Genomic DNA, 14,611 nt, shown 5'->3' on the forward strand with positions numbered 1-14,611 from the left:
TAGAAAAAAAATGCTGTTGTAAAATTGTGAACTACCAGAGTCGTAACCAATAACAAAACCAAATACCAAAAACAAAATCAAAATCAATTATTCAAGTGAGCTTTTACAGGCACTTTTGAATCGTCAATTAACAATTAAGTAATTATCGACGACCTCCATGGTCGAGTGGTGTGTACACCGGTTTTCATGGGTACGCCACTCCGAGGTCCCGGGTTCGATTCCTGGCCGAGTCGATGTAGATTACCATTAGTTTTCTATGTTGTCTTGGGTCTGGGTGTTTGTGGTACCGTCGTTACTTCTGATTTCCATAACACAAGTGCTTCAGCTACTTAGATTGGGATCAGAGTAATGTATGTGATGTTGTCTCATATTTATTTTATTTTATTTTATTTTAAGTGAAGCTACCACCGGTTCGGAAAGGAGATTCTACAGAAAATAACCGGCAAGAAACTCAGTAGTTAGTCTTTTTCAACATTAAAAAAATACAAAGTCATGTTAGTTAAGACAATTATTTAAATTAATATATCCTGCCTGGAAGTCAGGTATTAAACAGGTATTAATTCCACGCTTTTTTGTCATCTATAAAATCTTGTATCGAATAATACACCTTTTTTACCAAGAACATAAATAAACTGCCTAATAATAATTGTTCAAGATTTTCACGTACATTTTATAATGGCAAATGTATTTTTTTTAAACACGGTAATGCATGATGTAATGCGTCTTAAATGTAGTTACGTTTTAATGCATTTAGTGACGTGATCGAATGAAAGTTGAAAATGAATTATAAGAAAATAATTTTTATGTACAGGCGAATCTCTCAAATAAATTATTTTTTAGTCAAATTAAATTTTTGAATTAAATAATTATATTATATTTAAAAAAGGTGTTTAAAAATGTGGGTTTGGTGCACCAAAATTGATCAACAGTACAATAACAGTATTACGAAAATGAATTAAATGACTATTCACTGGGTGCGCGATGGCAGCCCCAACTAGCGGTTGCAAATACGGTGGCCTCCGAAATGTCAAATGCCCGGCTGTCATTGCGACAAGTTATTTATAAACGAACAATTTTGATTAAATATTGTAATTTACATTTATTCAATTAATAAATATTCTAAATCTATATAAGGTAAGTCTTTTTTTATTTTTTGTCTAAAATGGCACAATCAATAGATTTCGCTTAGTACCTACATTACGGATTTTTCATGGCTGTCGTCATGAGAAGCAAGTAAAGAAATAAGCAAATTTCATCGAATAAAGCATTTTATGTAAATAACAGTCGATTATTTATGAGTGCTTGTGCTCTCAATAATCCATCCTTTTATGTATTTTCAGTTAAACATGGCCAAATTAATCATAAAAACTTCCGACCAATCACACACGACATCATTTTCCAACCACAAACAACATTGAAAGGAAAACAATTAGTTTTAGCTCAACATGTGCAAGGTGTCAAAGAAATTAAATATGAAGATAATATGATCCATTCCATGTTTATTTACTAAAAACGTAAATCTTTCTACTATAAAGTTACAGCGTCCGCCACAGAAAGTTCCTTTATCGGCCATGACGCGCGCTGCGATCGTTTCGTGGTTCCCCCACCGATTAGTACAGTAATATTTATTTCTATTTTACATGTATATATATATATATATATATATATATATATATATATATATATATTATTTTTTTTAACAATTATTTTTGTGTAAATGCCATAAAAAATCCTATTTTTTATTTTGTTGTTGCATTATAATCATTAGTTAATGTTTAAATTGCTTTTATTTTTATTTTTTTTGTATTATTTTTATGTTTGTAATGAATAAACGAACTAAACTGGCTTAATTATAACGAACCCATTTCAATTACATTACAAAAACACAATTCTTTCTTTACATTATGTGTATGTATATGTATGCATCTAAAAATTTTGCGGTTATTTTTGATCAACATTTACCGTGGCACAGGTGAGTAACATAAGCAGAAAAATGTTTTCAGCTGTAGGGTCGCTCCGAAGGTTGCGTAACTTCCTACCTATTCCCACCAAAAAAGCCTCCTATTACCAATTCTCGATTATGCTGACACATGCTTTTTTGACTTAAAAGAGGAGCAACTCAATAAGATTGAGCGCCTTCAAAATCTTTGCATTCGTTTCATATTTGGACTTCGTAAAGATAATCACATCTCCGACTTTCGCAAAAAGCTCAAGTGGCTCCCAATTCACTATCGCAGGAATACTCATATACTCCATCTACTTTACTCAATACTCTATCATCCTTCAACTCTGCTTTATTTAAAAGAGAATTTCAAATTTTTACAAACGATTGAAACGACAATACGATCTTGCACTTAATTGCCGTACTTAATATATATGTTTTTTTGGCTTTTTCGCGAGACATTTACTTAATTTTTGTATATTATAAATTTAATTTAATTAGATAGATACATATGTAGATACATAGGTATGCATGTATTTTAGATATCAGTTACTGTAAATTATTATTATTATTTTTTTTTTAATATATTAATATTACACTGTATTTATTTATTATGTTTATATCTGCTCTGTACACCCCTACCTCTTTATATATCTGTTTTCCTCTACCTTAAGGTTGCCTGGAAGAGATCGCTGTGTTAGCGTTAAGGCCGCCTCTTGTACATCTTTCCTAACCGAGTCTACGTGATTTATTTACTGGTGTACAATAAAGAGTATTTTGATTTGATTTGATTTGATGTATCCTTCAGATAGGTTTCATCCGGGCTATGTGGGATATCTACTAAAACCACTGCCATGGCCGTCTTTAGCACATACCGAAGTCATATTGATAAAACTCATCCGGGGCAAAAATCTCGTGCTGTTAGCTCGCTCTTAGGAGAGCTCCGCCGAGCCATGAACGAAGATCTTTTCATGGGGCGAAAAACCTAACCTAAAAGTCATGATACATTTGGCTGACCGTACTATAACTTAGACCGTAGTATAAGCCCTTACCTTGCTAACAATTTCACGGTGACATACATATTATTTATAGCGGTCTGATGATATTAAGACAGTTTTGAGCCAAGAAATAAATCGCAGTTTATTTATAGTTTAATTATAACTGCCCAATGTCATTTTATTATGTATTGTTTCAAAGGTCATTAGCCGCGAAATAGCAGCTGTTATTTTTAAATCGTTAATTATAAATTGTACATTTTATAATATAGATGTATGTATTGATTGTTTTTGTCGATTTACTTGAAAACTTGATGGATATTACATCCAATAGGCTATTTGACTGGTTTTAAAAATCCACCTTATATTATTTAGTAGAGGTTAAGGAACCCAGTAAAAGTTGTTTTTTTTTATTTCTAGTACATATTTGCCGAAAAAATGCCGCGAAAACGCTACTTGGACAATATGGCGCTGCAATGGGGTAGGTAATGTCACTTTCCTGTATTTTAATCTGTGGTACATATAGTAGAAAAGCAACGTTAACAAGTAAGTGACTTCATCATAAGTCTGACCAATTAGGAGCGTTTTGTGTCACGTGACAAACGTTTGCAAAAATGCATTTTTATTTATGGATTTTTTAATAAATTAAGTATTATTTTCAACTTTAGTTGATAAATAACGTTGACCCGGCTTCGAACGGGTTTACATAAGGTTTTTTTTTAAATTATTTTTGTTGTGTTTTATACTTATATAATTTTAAACGCAATATCACATTATATTTTTATACTTACAATCCAAATTATTTTTCAACGTTTTTTTTTTTTTAATTTTAGTATTGTATTTAATCTTAAGGGAGAGAGATCTTTTTTTTCTATTTCTATGACATTTCTTATTCGTAATATCTATTAAATGAAATAGCCGCTTGTAAAAGCCTACTTGAACAAAGTTTAATTTGATTTTAACCACATGAATTGTGTCTTGACAATAATATGATTTAATTTGATAAATATTTTAACAGAAGTAGGAATAACATGGTCTAACTTAGATCGGTATTTTTGTTTTTGTTGGGGTGCATGTCAGTCTCCTCCTCGTGGTGCACCCTGGGCAACGGGTCCGGCTTGAGCTTGCTCGTCGGCCACGGCTAAGACTGGCGGGAGGGATGCCGCGTGGCTGCTCCTGGTACGTTTTGGTTGGCGTCAGGGCGGACCATGTGAGGCCTCGTTGGCTAGGAGGGAGTGGGAGGCTCGCTACTCCAGCCTCCCAGGTGTTTTACACCGGCCGTCAGCGGCGGTGCCTACTATCTTTTCCGCCGCAGGGCGTCAGCTTCGTTGACGCCCAGCCTCCAGTGGCGGACTTGGGGGAGTTCGTCACGTGGAGGATGAGAAGACAGGCGAGGAGGAGGCCCATTTGGCCCCGGTTGAGTCCCACATACCCGTCCCGGTCCCCTGGCCGGGCGGGAGGCGTCAATGCCTTTCCTCCTGGTAATACACAAAAAAAAGGTCGTTATGTTTGTTAACTTTAAAAATGTAAAAAGTAGTTATTGTGGCATAACGATAAAAGTTCGATACATGGTATCGCGAAGTTTTTTGTAGATATTCATACGTTCTTTAATAATGTAGAACATACTTTAATTCTATCATCAATAGTGTCCTTAGCGCATGCGAAGGAAGCTTTATTACTCCTTGGGTTTAAGTACTTAAGTATTAGTAAATCTCCCGAATTTTGTCTAGCATTAAATGTAGCTTATGTGGCTCAGAATTAATGTAACTTTCCAATGTCAAAAAAATTTTGAAATCGGCACAGCAGATTTTGAGTTTATTCATTACATACGCACTCATAAAAATACAAGTTTTCCTCTTTATAATAGAAGTAGGTATATATAGATAGTTTCAGAGTTATCGGTACTAATATTATAAAGGCGAAGGTCTATCTATCTGTTGCTCTTTGACAGTTAAACCTTTAAACCTAATTTGATGACATTTTGAATCAAGCAAGATTGAGCTGCTAGGATAGTTATAGGATTATTATTATGCCTAGCAGTTGACGACCAGCCCCGCAAACGCAAGCGAAGCCGGGGAGACATTAAAGTAACAGCCAGTAAATTTCCCACTGCTGGGCTAATGGCCTTCTCTCTCATTAAGGAGAGGGCTTGGAACATATTCCACCACGCTGATCCAATACGGGTTGGTGGAATGCACATGTATCGGAATTTCGATGAAATTAGACATCGTGAGGAAACCCCTCACGATGTTTTCCTTCACCATGAGCAAAACACAAATTAAGCACATATATATAGTGGTGCTTGCCTGGGTTTGAACCCGAAATCATCGGTTAAGATGCACGAGTTCTAACTACTGGGCCATCTCGGCTCTGGGGAGACATTATTAATCTTAAAATGTTGCATAAGACTTGAAAGGTCAAAATTTCTACAAAAAGCCAACAGATTTTTTTAAAGAATCACAGCAAAAATAATACATAACGTCATTATTTGTTTAATCTGCCTGAAAGTGGGCCTTGTCAAAAATAATAGCATATTATTACGAATGCGATGCTGGACACAATTATATACAAGGTTTAACAGGCGTTATATTCAAAAATCCATTTTGTAATTTTGTTTCATTAGTTTATTTACACGAAACTTATGATACATTGAAATTGAACCTTGAATTACTTTTCAACCGACTTCAGAAATTTGTTAGAGGTTATCAATTCGTCTGTATTTTTTTATGTTACCTCATAACTTTTCACTGGGTGGACCAATTTTGATATTTTGTTTGAAAGGTAGTGTGGTTCCGATATAAGTCTTAAATTTGCATTATGTATGTGGTGAATAACTCACAACTGCGCCAACTAATTTTGATGATTCTTATTTAGATCTAGATATTATTTAGAGATAGATTTTAGATTATAAAGGATACTTCAAGGGTAGTTTAGTGAAAGTTTTGTAAGGTTCTGAGCATAGGATCAATGACAAAGTAACAGAACGAACGGGAACGGAGCAATTCTGAGGAGCACGTTAGCGATACTCGGCCGAATCTTTTATTTATAGGTTATTTGGATATTTGAGTAACCTTCCGTAACGTGGTTATGTTCATGTAATTGTCATAGTCGAATATTATAATCAAATAGCGACCGTCATCGGCTTCGCACGGGAGCAATACGGATACTAAATATACTACAGAATTTGTTCATTTACGACATCACAAACTTCTAAAATGATCAGTGTTTCTTTACTATATTGTTTATGAATGATATATTCAAACCTTCCCCTTGAATCGCACTATCTATTGAGAAAAACCGCATCAAAATCCGTTGCGTAGATTTAAAGATATAGGGACAGAGACAGCGACTTTGTTTTATACTATGTAGTGATGGAACTCCTAAACGGCTCACAGTCAGGGTGCGATATAGGACAGAATTTCTTACTGTCTTTAATCAAATTTTGTGTATGTGATGTGATGTCATATGATGTACGACATATGTATATTAGCTCTTTTGCAAAAATTTTTTACTTAGGTCGATTACAGCTCTTTCGAGGATGTTACCTTGTAGTTTATGCGGCATGACATATTAAAGCCGCATTTTTGAAAGTCTATTTTTGCTTTATTCGCAAGTTTCTTTTAAAATTGTCCTCGAAGTACTTTCTGTGTCATATAAACGGCACGCTTAATCTATCCATATTAAGAAAAAATAGTTAGTCTACATCAGCTTCACTTAAAATTATAGAAATAAATAAAAAATTTAACATTTGTAAAAAACATATTTCTTAAAGTATTATTTATTTTTGATAGATTTGTAGCGTTTTCTTGGCTGACACCGGCTCCAAATATAACAATAACTATAACTACGTTATTTAATCGTACATCGACTTTTAAGTAGTCTGACATTTTTCATTTAATTTTACTTGTGAGGACTCTAAAAAATATGTTGAATACGCAATTATTTTTATTATTTTTTAGTGCATATTTATTTGTTTTAAAATAGTGTATTGTTTGAAGTTAGTTTTTCTCTTTGTTAAAATTTTTATTTATAAATATATAATTTGACTCGTCAAATTAGCGAAAAACACTTTTATATTATATTTTTAGATTATTAGTAGTATTATTTTAGACTTATTTTATTATAATATGTTAGAAAAGTAGTGGAATAGATTTAGAGAATTGTATTATAAACAAAGATATATGAAGAGTACAGTATAGCGGAGCTATTAAAGAATTGCATGGATTACGCCAAGCAGAGGTTAATTTTTCTTTATTACTTCTTGGATGAGAACAGAGTATCGATTACTAGTTGCTGCCCACAACTTCGCCCGTATGTAAATGTGGGTGACTTATGCAGGTGTGCAAGATAAAGATTTAATGGTGGTAGGGCTTTGTGTAAGTCCGTCTGGGTAGGTACCACCCACTCATCAGTTATTCTACCGCCAAACAACAGTACGCAGTATTGTTGTGTTCCGGTTTGAAGGGTGAGTGAGCCAGTGTAACTACAGGCACAAGGGACATAACATCTTAGTTCCCAAGGTTGGTGGCGCATTGACGATGTAAGGAATAGTTACTATTTCTTACAGCGTCATTGTCTAAGGGTGATGGTGACCACTTACCATCAGGTGGCCCATATACACGTCCGCCAATCTATAATATAAAAAAAAAAAATTAACCTATGACCTATGTGCTATTGCAGACTATATCTACGATATTATATATCCGTGACCCAAATTTCATAAAGATCCCGTCAGCTGTTCTGGAGTAATTCACGCGAAATTTCAATGTTGCTTGCTCGGGAGAACGCAATCACCGGTTAAGATGCACGGTTTTTAACCACTGGGACATTTCAGCTCAATTTAATTTTATTATGTTGCAATGCCCAAAAAAAAGCAATTGTGTTAAATTGTAAACAGTATCCTGAAATAAAAAAATAAATAAAATAGAAATATTAACCTATAACCAACTAAGACGTTTCGTGCCTTGTGCCTATTGTTACATTGGCTGACAGTGAGTAAACCACTGTAACACAAGGTTAAGTCCCCAGTTGTCTTAGCTCTCAAGGTTGGTGGTGTCATGGTGTATTCTGTAATGTGGTGGAAATTTGGTGATAACCAATTATCATTACAGCTATTTGCTAGTACGCCTACCAAATATGTAAATATAAATATTTGATACTATTCCGAGTAGGTAGTTCTCATCAGTAGTTCTCACTAGACAATTAGTACTTTTTTACTCTGTTATAATTAACTTATTCGAAGACCAATGTTTTAACTTGAAAATAGTTCAATGAATATTTATATTAAACTCCAGAAAAAAAAATAGTTATAAACATTTTAATTTAAACAGAATTTGTAAGTAGTATTAATATTATTCAAAATTGAATAAAAACTATTAATAATGTTTATTGTTAAATCACTATAAATATGTACTTAGAAGACGGATACTTTAATATGTAGTATAAATAAAACAAAACATAGGTAAAAAAAAACAAATTTATTGAACTTAAAAGATGATCATGTTCTTCCTTAACTTAGGTACGATTTTAATACAGACTTAGGTACGAAATAAATAACTATCACAGTCTTATTCACGTAAAGTATCACAATATTTTTAATCTTAAAAACTAAAAAGGAACTAAATAATTTAATCTACTTCTTCGACGGTGGGACCACTGCGATGTGAGCCTGGCATGCCGGCGCCAGCTCCGGCTCCAGCGCCCGCTCCTGCATCAGCGCCGTGAAGTTTGCTCATAATGGGTGAGCATGTGCGCTGCAAGTCTTGCCATTTGTGCTCGAACTCTTCCTTCTCGGCCAGCGTGTTGTTATCCAGCCACTGCAGCGCCTCGTCGCACGCGCTGCGAGCGGTGTTCTTGTCGGCTTCGCTCAGCTTCGATCCCGCGTCATCCAAGGCCTGTCGCACACTGAACACGTACGACTCCAACTGGTTGCGCGCGGCCACTCGTTGGCGCTGTTTCTCGTCCTCCTCCTTGTAGCGCTCGGCCTCCGACAACATGCGATCTATCTCGGCCTGCGACAGTCTCCCCCTGTCGTTCTTGATGACGATGTTCTTGCTGCGGCCCGTGCTGTTCTCCTTCGCGGACACGTTGAGAATGCCATTGGCGTCCAGATCGAAGGTGACGTCGATCTTGGGGACGCCGCGGGGCGCCGGCGGGATGCCGGTGAGATCGAACGTGCCGAGCAGGTTGTTGTCTTTGGTCATAGCCCGCTCGCCCTCGTACACTTGGATCGTGACGGCTGGCTGGTTGTCGGAGTACGTCGTGAACGTTTGCGACTGCTTGCAAGGGATCTTGCAGTTGCGCTCGATGATCTTCGTCATCACGCCTCCCGCCGTCTCGATACCCAGAGACAGCGGGGCGACGTCCACCAACAATACATCTTGGATCTTAGAGTCGCTCTCGCCGCTCAGGATAGCCGCCTGCACCGCCGCGCCGTAAGCGACCGCCTCGTCGGGGTTGATGGACAAGTTCAGCTTCTTACCGCAGAAGAAGTTCTGCAGCAGGTTCTGGACTTTCGGTATGCGAGTGGACCCTCCCACGAGGACCACGTCGTGGATCTGGCTCTTGTCCATCTTGGCATCTTTCAAAGCTTTCTCGACGGGCTCTAGAGTGCCGCGGAAGAGGTCCGAGCAGAGCTCCTCGAAGCGGGCGCGCGACACGCGCGTGTAGAAGTCGATTCCCTCATAGAGCGCGTCTATTTCGATCGTCGCCTCCGTGCTCGAGGACAGTGTGCGCTTCGCTCGCTCGGCGGCCGTGCGGAGGCGTCTCAGGGCGCGCGGGTTCTTGCGCAAATCCTTCTTGTACTTGCGTTGGAACTCCTCCGCCAGGTGATTCACGAGTCTGTTGTCGAAGTCCTCGCCCCCGAGGTGCGTGTCGCCGGCCGTCGCCTTGACCTCGAACAGCGAGCCTTCGTCGATGGTCAAGATCGACACGTCGAAGGTGCCGCCGCCGAGATCGAAGATCAGAACGTTTCGTTCGCCTTTCAGGTTCTTGTCCAGTCCGTAGGCGAGTGCGGCCGCCGTGGGTTCGTTGATGATCCTGAGGACGTTCAAACCTGCTATGGCGCCGGCGTCCTTCGTCGCCTGTCTCTGGGAGTCGTTGAAGTAAGCGGGAACTGTGATGACGGCGTCCCGAACCGACGTCCCGAGATAGGCCTCCGCCGTCTCCTTCATCTTCGTCAGAACCATGCTGCTGATCTCCTCCGGCGCGAACCTCTTCGCTTCCCCCTTGAACTCGACCTGTATCTTCGGTTTGCCGCAGTCGTTGATCACTTTGAAAGGCCAATGCTTCATGTCCTGTTGGATCTTCTGGTCATCGAATTTGCGACCGATCAGCCTCTTCGCGTCGAAGACTGTGTTGCTGGGGTTCAAAGCGACCTGGTTCTTCGCCGCGTCGCCGATCAGCCGCTCCGTGTCGGTGAACGCGACGTACGATGGCGTCGTCCTGTTGCCTTGGTCGTTGGCGATGATTTCCACGTTCCCATGTTGCCAAACTCCGACGCACGAGTAAGTCGTACCGAGATCAATTCCAATAGCTGGCATTTTCCTTGATTTGTTTATAAACACTGGTATAAATAAGCACTCGTAGTAAAGTCACTTGTAGAACTTCGCTTCGGTTTGTACCGAACTCTTAGTCCGCTCTGTATCGTATTTCAAATTATACTGACTTTACGCGCCAAGCTCGGAGCTTATATATTAAACGAATAAGGATTCGCGAACAATCTACGCTGTACTAGAAGGCGCCAATCAGGTCGCAGGGTACAGCGAAGTTTCTAGATTAGAATTCTACCAGCCAATAGAAATATAGGACGTCAGATAGAAAGAGACAACAATATCGGAGAGGAGTATTTTAGGGTTGCAAGCGGAATATTATTCCCTATTCGTAAGATTATTAATGTTAGTTTTTACGTAAAGCTAAATATTATTATATAGAAAATATCATTTCATTATATACTCTTATATTTTTTATATACTCTTATATTTTTAGTTTTCTAACCGTAGCTTTGCTACATAACGTTGAAATGTAAATTATGGATATTTATTATTAATTGCAGAATGTATTATAAAATTTGGTATTCCTAAACAAAATATTAATATAACTGATAATAAATAATAATTGAATTTATAAATAAAATAATTAACAAATCGTGATAGCTGTTATCGCTTTTTAGGTATTATGATTTAAAAAATTATGACATATAAAATTTTAATTTTTGCCGTGTTAAATATTCACATTCGCTCTACCAAAATTGATGTGAATTTAATAATTTTATTTTATATGTCGTAGCTATGTTGTATGTTTCATTTCTAATAATATCATTGAGATATAAATATGTTTCTCAATGACATTACTAAAATAATCAATACTTGATTACATATGAAAATGAGATGAAAACAATAAATAAGGTAGTTATATCTTAAGCTTAAAAATTTTATACTTATTACCTACTAAAGTTGTAAATTTTTTTTTAATAAAAATTAATTACTTAGATATGTTGCAATTATGAAGATAAGAAGCTGACCACACTGAAGATCGTTCTAGACGAGTCGAGGTCGGTATTACTATCGTACGAAAGAGAAAGCCTCACTTTTAATAGTATAATGTCAGAAAGGGATAACAAATAAACAATCGATCATTTTAGAGTTGCTAGCGAAAAAGATTCACCACGTTCTCAGGAATATTATTTAAAGGTTTAGTTCATTTAAAAACCTTTATCGACTAATCATTTTACTTAAGGATTCTGTAGTTGGAACAAAAAAGGGGTGTCTTCTGATTCTACACTAAATACACACCCTAATCATATTTTTATTTCTATTTTTAGAATTTTCAAAAACAAAGTGTTTGATGTTTTTTTATAGCAATTATTTGAAAATGACAGACCTAATTATTTTGAAATTATTGAGTTATTATATAATTTTCTTCTAATTGTATGGGAATACTTATACATATTTTTGAGATGTAAACATTTTAAAATTAGATACAAAACAAAACAAAAAACTTAGATGTAATTAAATAACAAATGATTACAATAAAATTTATTACATTTTAATTCCGTAGGTAAAAATAATCTTAATACAATTAATGATAACTAATGTGAGAGTGGATGCTTTGTATAATAAATACAGATATTGAATATTTTTGTTAGATTCCATCAATTAAAGATTAAATAGCAAGGCAATATTTTGTTTGCTCGTTGGCCACACTGACGATCGTTCCAAACATTTCGAGATCGGCTCGGGGAAAGAGAAAGCAATATAAGTCAGAGGGAGTGCGCACTATGCATTCTCCCTTAATCCTCCCTTCCCCCAAAAATATTGTGTTAAAGTTCCCGACTTTCCATATAGGGTAGAATTTACTAGAAATTCTTTAACATACTTCCCTTGTGGTTTTTAATAACAATAACGCTTAGATGTGCATTAAAATATAATATCAAGGACAAAAAATAGTAAACTAAGCATATTTTATGTTTGTTTGTTATTATTATAGTATTAATAAGTATTAGAGAGCTCAAATGATTTACTTGCAAAAACACGAATAATAACTAAAGTAATACTAAATACTCCTGAAACTGTTGCTACACACATATTTTGATTTATTATTTATTATGATTTATTGTGAGTCGAGATGGCCCAGTGGTTAGAACGCGTGCATCTTAACCGATGATTGCGGGTTCAAACCCAGGCAAGCACCGCTGATTCATGTGCTTAATTTGTCTTTATAATTCATCTCGTGCTCAGCGGTGAAGGAAAACATCGTGAGGAAACCTGCATGTGACATAGAAATTCTGCCACATGTGTATTCCACCAACCCGCATTGGAACAGCGTGGTGGAATATGTTCCAAACCTTCTCCTCAAAGGGAGAGGAGGCCCTTAGCCCAGCAGTGGGAATTTACAGGCTGTTGTTGTTGTTGTTGTTGTTATGATTTATTATTGTACATTGTAAATTGACATTATAAAAAAAGAAAAAAAAAATAGATACCGCTGAGTTTCTGTCGCCGGTTCTTCTCAGGTCTGAGGTACTTTATTCCGAACCGGTGGTAGATTTTCCACAATCAATAAGAAAGTGTAAACACATCCATTTTGAATAAAGGTTTTTGACCATGACTTTACTTTGATTGAGGTATTTGTAACTTTCAACCTCTTAAGTACCTCTAGAAAAACTTTAAATGGCTACATGGTATAAAACAAAGTTGCTTATCGCTGTCTGTCCTTATTTTTGCTTAAATCTTTAAAATTACGCAAAGGATTTCATGTGGGTTTTTTTTTAATAGAGTGTTTTTTTTATTGTGTACGATGGTGGACGAGCGTAAGGGCCACCTGATGGTAAGTGATCACCATTACCCATAGATGATGAAGCTGTAAAAAATATTAACTATTCCTCACATCGTCAATGCGCCGTCAACCTTGGGAACAAAGATATTATGTCTTGTGCCTGTAGTTAAACTGGCTCACCCTTCAAACCGGAACACAACAATACTGAGTACTGTTATTTGGCGGTAGAATAACTGATGAGTGGGTTGTACCTACCCAGACGGGCTTGCACAAAGCCCTACCACCAAGGAGTGATTGAAGAAGAAAGATTCATGAGGAAGGTGTTTGTACATTATATATGAGAAATATAGTAAAGAAACACTGATAATTTTAGAAGTTTCTAATGTGATGTCGTAAATAAACAAATTCTGTAATATATTTGGTATCAGCATTGAACAGCCGAGGCGGGTCGCTATAATTATCTGTCAATTAAATTTTGGTAATTGTTATACTGGTCGCTCTCGGGAAGGCTTTCAAATATTCAGGAGCTTCCGTAGTCGTTCTTTTTGCATTCGTCTACCACCGGCTTAGAGCTGTATTCAACTATATATTCCATATATTGAAAATTTGCCTCTGTGATCGATTTTGTTAATACGTGATTAAATTATATTTCATTACTTTCAAAGCAGATTTATTTTTAGAAGAAATAAGTTATGTAAAGTAACAGCCTGTAAATTTCATATTGCTGGGATAAGGCATCCTCTTCCATTAAGGAGAGGGTTTGGAACATATTCCACCACGCTGTTAAAATGCGGGTTGGTGAAATGCACATGTAGCAGAATTTGGATGAAATTAGTCACATACAGGAGATGATTTATATTCACATATTAAGCACGTATATGTAGTGGTGCTTGCCTGGGTTTGAACCCGCAATCATCGGTTAAGATGCACGCGTTCTAACAACTGGGCCACCTCAGCTCCATAAGTTACGTAGTGTTGACGTTTACGTACGATCGTTCGTTCGTACGTAAACTTACTACTAAGAAATGGTAGTCTTGTTGCTTGAATGCTTTATTTTACTTCTAACTTTTGCAGAGATTTTTGATTTTATAGAATGATTCTCCCAAGTTCAAATAACGTTAGAATCCTTGCAAGAAAAGCATCCTTTGCCATACCCAACAACTGTGCTCCCGCCTTCACAGAACAATTTTTTACAGGTTAAGGATGAAAATACCTATGCCGCCATTATGTCATTTTCTAGCGGGTCTGCTAGTGGCATTGATGGTATCACTCCACAACATCTTAAAGATCGGCCGGTGACGCTGGCAGGGCCCTATTAAGTGACATAACTAATCTTTGCAATTTTATGCTATCTGGTAAGGTGATTTCATCCTTTTTACCACATATTTATGGTGCAAGACTT

At 36.8% G+C, this 14,611-nt stretch overlaps 1 protein-coding gene across 1 annotated transcript; it reads right to left on the reverse strand.

Moving 5' to 3' along the window:
- Positions 1-8,413: 8,413 nt before the first annotated feature.
- On the reverse strand, positions 8,414-10,568 carry LOC124540473 (major heat shock 70 kDa protein Ba-like). The gene has a single exon (XM_047118075.1). The coding sequence runs from the start codon at positions 10,476-10,478 to the stop codon at positions 8,565-8,567; it is 1,914 nt and encodes a 637-aa protein (XP_046974031.1). The 5' UTR covers positions 10,479-10,568; the 3' UTR covers positions 8,414-8,564.
- Between the last annotated feature and the right edge of the window lie 4,043 nt (positions 10,569-14,611).

Source organism: Vanessa cardui, chromosome 25, assembly GCF_905220365.1.
Source record: "Vanessa cardui chromosome 25, ilVanCard2.1, whole genome shotgun sequence".
Lineage (NCBI taxonomy): Eukaryota > Metazoa > Arthropoda > Insecta > Lepidoptera > Nymphalidae > Vanessa > Vanessa cardui.

Excerpts from the sequence above, each read along its gene's own strand:
- LOC124540473 (XM_047118075.1), bottom strand. The coding sequence starts at position 10,478 with ATGCCAGCTATTGGAATTGATCTCGGTACGACTTACTCGTGCGTCGGA.